This window comes from Nestor notabilis, unplaced genomic scaffold (assembly GCF_000696875.1).
Source record: "Nestor notabilis isolate BGI_N333 unplaced genomic scaffold, ASM69687v1 scaffold8348, whole genome shotgun sequence".
NCBI classification, from domain to species: Eukaryota; Metazoa; Chordata; class Aves; order Psittaciformes; family Psittacidae; genus Nestor; species Nestor notabilis.
In genome coordinates this window covers 72,744-77,560 of record NW_009940521.1, presented here as the reverse complement: position 1 = coordinate 77,560, position 4,817 = coordinate 72,744, and the positions used below count along the sequence as shown (strand labels likewise).

Genomic DNA, 4,817 nt, shown 5'->3' with positions numbered 1-4,817 from the left:
TTATAATACTTATATAAATATTATAATTTATGTGTGTTTGTATAAATATTTATATAGTGACATGTTGGTAAACTGGCAGGCTCTGGTTTCAGTCATACGGCTGCTCGTGAAATTAGTTTGGTCAGAGCAAACTTGGCCAGGGGTGTATCTAGAAGCTTATTGTGGAGGTTGTGTGGTTGGGAATTCCCAGATTACGCTTGGGAGGAAGTTTCAGCTGACTGTCGGAAGCACATGGCACTGATCTTATCCTCTCTGAAAGCCACGGGGGTTTTACTGATGATTAAAGACAGTGTTGGTCCTCTTGATGCAATGCAACAAAACATCTGGGAGGTATTGACTTTTAATAGATTATATGTAATACTGCAAATGGGACTGTCACCTCACAACACGTGCATGTAAAATCTGAGGGCAACCCATATGTCATCTGGAAGAATCCTCAGTTAAAAACCAAAAGCCCTGCAAGCTTGCTGGTCTGGGACCAGCCCATGCATGGTGGGGAGGGCTGGGTGCAGGTCTGGGGTGTCATCTGTTTGGATGAGGGGAAAATCCAGACTACGCAGTGAAGCGTAAGTGTTGCTGTTCCTGACAAGCAGAAGATCACGTTGCACATGGTTGTCTTTTCATCCTCCCCCTGTGACAGACATTCCTACCGATTACAAAGAGAGAGGACTATATAATGATGCCCAGGGCCAGAAGAAGGTCTGCAAATTCAAACGTGAATGGCTGGAAAACTGTTCTGGAATAAATGATCCTACCTTTGGGTACGGTTATGGCAAACCATGCATCCTCATCAAGCTCAACAGAATTATCGGCTTCAAACCTAAGGCAAGTATCTCATCCCTTTCTAGCAGGAGCTACTGAGGGAGGAGGAGGAGTTGGCTGCAGATTTGCTGTGCCTGCTTTTGTGTCTCAGGAGAGAGATCAGCATTAAACCCCTTCTGCAGAGGAGAAGCTGTGAGACAAATAGAGCAACTGGCTTTAAAAATACTCTTCACTAAAAAGCAATGAAAACTGCACCCCACAAGTTGGTAGCAATGAACCTCGCAGTGCAGGCTCCTGCTTACTTATCTGGTAACTTCAGAGCCTGCCAAATGAATTGCTGTAATGGGGGATCTTCTTCAAATGAGAAAACCCATTTTAAAGTTCCCATGTGTTTCCATGGGAGCGTCCCAGACCAACTCTGTCTGTAGTAAGACAGTACACTGTGTTAGGCTCCAGTCTACTCCGTTCTTTCCTCAGGCAGTGTGGAGTTGCTAAGCCACTTAATGAAATGAAGTAGCGCTAATATTAACTATCAGACTGAAACATAGGCTGTAAAGTGTAAATGACATCTGAGCGTCAGGCACAGCGCTTACTGCAAGGAAGGTGAGGACATCTTTAGTTATTTAACACAGTTTCCCCAATACTGTAGGATGTCTTGTCACCCGCTTGCTACATGCTGCACCTGAAGGCATGGTTGCAGTGATGCTGAAGGATGTCAGTCTGGACACGAATAGCTTTTACTTCTAGGTTTTTTCCACAACAGTTAAAATGCTTAAAAATTCCCTAAGAATTACAAGTGGCAGAGCACATGCTATTGAATAAGATGGTATGCAAAACCTGCCACTCCATCTTCAGGATGGACAACAGAGCAAATGGTTTGCTAAGGGCCTTCACCACCATCCATCAGTGCAGCTGAGGACAAGAACTGTTGCTGTCTAGCTAATGAATTGTGAGGAATATTTTTCTTTGAAGGGAACCTGTCTGCTAAAAGAAGTGAGGTGAATTGTGGCTCATCTGATCCAGGGTGGAAACAGTGGGCACATTTTAGCAGGCATGTGATGAGCTTGGCATGTGGTGGCTGCGGGATGACATAAAATGTGCATGTTTGATGACTGGGGAGAAGAAGGGCTTGGTGTGTTCCCCTTTGCTTTGCCACAGAGCTCTGAAGAGCTCCAGGCTGTATTGAACAGGATCTAGTCAGGGAATGATTTTACATGTTTTGTTGTGCAGTGACATACGTATCTGAGGCAGTATTTGTTTTCGTCATTCCATGCTCCAGCAGAGACCCTGTGGCTCTTGTTTTGGGCAGGGTGCATGTAAAGCAGTATTGTCTTGCAAGGCTGTGAAGCAAAGCTGCTGCACGTATGTAGAGACCAGCGACCAACGCCGGAACTGGCGCTCCCACCTTTCCCTGATGCGCTCGGACCCTTTGTTCTTCCCCGCAGTGGTGTCGAAGTTCAGCAACGTCAGGGTGTGGGTGCCGCTCTCTGTGCTGTCCTGTGGCTTTCCAGTCCTGGCTCACACACCGGGCAGGCAGCTGGCAAATCCCCCCTGCCACTGCCTGGGTTTGCACGGGTGACACCACGGAATTAAAACTACCCTGATGTACTTGCCTTGGCACCCACAGCAGTAAAGACGTAAGAACAGACAAGAGCTCTGCTTGGGTTAGGTCCCGCTGCTCCCAGCTGTGTCACACTGCTCGTCTGTCGCCACTAAGAGCTGCTGTCTGGTGTATAACATCCCTTTGCTTTGGGTTTCTTCTAGGTTCTGGCAAATGCGACCCTCCCTTCAGAGATTATGGCAAAATACCACCCACATCTCATCCCTGTCCACTGCGCTGCCAAGGTAAGTTGAAATATAATAGAGCAGAGCTGGGAAGCTGCAGGGGAAGGCTGAGTCTTTGTCTGTGTAGCTGTCCCCTCTGCCTTCCTGCGGTCAGCGGGGGTGGTTCTTACTTGGGATAGCCCCTTTGGGACAGGAGTTTCTCAGAACCCCACTGATGATGGATGACAGCTGCCCTCACAGGGAGGGGTAGAAGCAGGGCCAGGTAGTAGAAGGTATCCTCAAAAGTAGACATTTTTGCTTCCAAGTGCCATACTGGAGCTCTTGGCACAAATGGCTGAAAGGACTATTTTACTTAGCATTGGTGAAGCAGCTGAGAAGCATCGAACTGTTCTTAGCCAAAGCTAATGCACTGGTGCAACAGGAAGCTGTGGTGGTTTCTGAATGCATAAAAGGGGTTGAGGTTTTGAATAAAGAGAAGTCCTTTTCCTGGCTGATGCGTGCTGGGAGGTGTTTCATGTGCAGCTACTGGTTAGACAGTGCCTACGTGTCCTCCCTGTCACTGGGATGTCCTCATGCTGTGGAGGTGAGGGTCAGCAATGGCCAAAGAGAGGTCACTGTCTCGGTGAAGAACGACGGATGCTGTGAGGGAAAAGGGCTGCAAAAGGTAGAGTTTGGGTAGATGCCAATGTTTGTTCTTCTTTTTCACACTTCTAGCGAGACGAGGATGCAGACAAAATAGGCACAGTGGAGTACTATGGGATGGGCGGCTACCCTGGCTTTGGCCTGCAGTACTATCCCTACTATGGGAAGCTCCTGCAGCCGCGGTACCTGCAGCCGCTGGTGGCAGTGCAGTTCACCAACCTGACCTATGACATGGAGGTGCGCGTGGAATGCAAGGCCTACGGGCAGAACATCCAGTACAGCGACAAAGACCGCTTCCAGGGACGCTTTGATATTAAATTTGACATAAAAAGCAGCTGATTGTAAGCACAACTCTGTCCTCCCCCTCCCCCCTCCTCCTAGCCATTTAAAAAGGTTAAAAAAAAAAAGAAAAAAAAAGAACAAAAAAGAAAACCTACTAGTCTTGAACAAACTGTCATACGTATGGGACCTACACGTAATCTATATGCTTTACACTAGCTTTCTGCATTTACTAGGTTAGAATGTAAACAAAGTGTAGCAATAGCGACAAATATTTATTCTACTGTAAATGACAAAAGAAGATGAAATTGAGCCTTGGGACATGCCCATTTTTACTGTAAATTATGATTCCATAACTGACTTGTAGTAAGCAGTGTTTCTGGCCCCTAAGTATTGCTGCCTTGTGTATTTTATTTAGTGTACAGTACTATAGGTGCATACTCTGGTCATTTTTCAAGCCATGTATTGTATCTGTTTTCTACTTCTCGTGAGCAAAGACTTTTGCTGTCCAAGGTGTAAATACTCAATGGGACTAGAACTGGCATGATAACTTCTCATCATTTTGTTCCTTTTCCAAGAAAGGCCCACCTGTGAGACTCTGTTTAACAGCACTCCATAAGGCTTCTGACTCTTCTGTGGTGGTAGGGTATTTTATTTGGAGGGGTGGCAGGGGAACTAACTGAAGTGACACTAAAGAGACATTTGTGTCTCGTACTGTGCTCGGTAGCGAGTGCTGTCTCTCCACCTCTTCCCACATCCTCCAGTATGTTGTGTGAGAGACTGGGTCACGCTATCGCTCTCCTCAGTGATAGGCATAACTCTTTGCTTTGTATATTTTCTTTTTCTTCTTTTTTTCTTTTCCTGCTGGAGGCATCGCACACTGTGGTGCTAATGTCTTTATTGAATGTTTTAACCATTTTCATGGTGGAAGAATTTTATATTTATGCAGTTGTACAATTTTATTTTTTCTGCAAGAAAGTGTAATGTATGAAATAAACCAAAGTCACATGTTTGAAAATAAATCTTTATTTTAAACTTTATAAAAGCAATGCAGTACCCCATAGAATGGTGTTAAATGTCGTCTAAAGTGCAAAACTCTATGTTCTAACATGTAATAATAGCCAGGAGTACAGTGCTCTTGTTGATCTTGTATTTCAGTCAGGTTGAAACATTGGACAAATAAATAAATGAACACACCATTCTGTCTGCATGTCTTGTGAGTGGGGTGGGGACAGAGGCTCTCAGTTGTCCAGAATCTTGAAGAAGTACTGCACCTATTGCAAACAGAAAACAAGCCTTTGTAATTCCCAGGATGCCTCGGCTGGCAGTGGCTGAAACATGCGCTGGGG

At 45.6% G+C, this 4,817-nt stretch overlaps 2 protein-coding genes across 2 annotated transcripts in view; one reads left to right on the top strand and one right to left on the bottom strand.

The window, feature by feature from the left end:
• Positions 1–640: 640 nt before the first annotated feature.
• Positions 641–4,665, top strand: ATP1B1 (ATPase, Na+/K+ transporting, beta 1 polypeptide; the record flags this gene model as incomplete). The annotated part of the gene is made up of 3 exons (XM_010020402.1): positions 641–825; positions 2,527–2,607; positions 3,262–4,665. Coding segments are annotated over 3 exons (533 nt in total), but the record flags the coding sequence as incomplete, so codon positions are not given.
• Positions 4,484–4,817, bottom strand: part of NME7 (NME/NM23 family member 7) — a gene marked incomplete at its 5' end in the record, with an annotated part of 70,282 nt that continues 69,948 nt past the window's right edge. The window contains one exon of the mRNA XM_010020400.1: positions 4,484–4,742. Coding sequence (XP_010018702.1) covers positions 4,710–4,742 — 33 coding nt within the window. The remainder of the gene's footprint in view (positions 4,743–4,817) is intronic.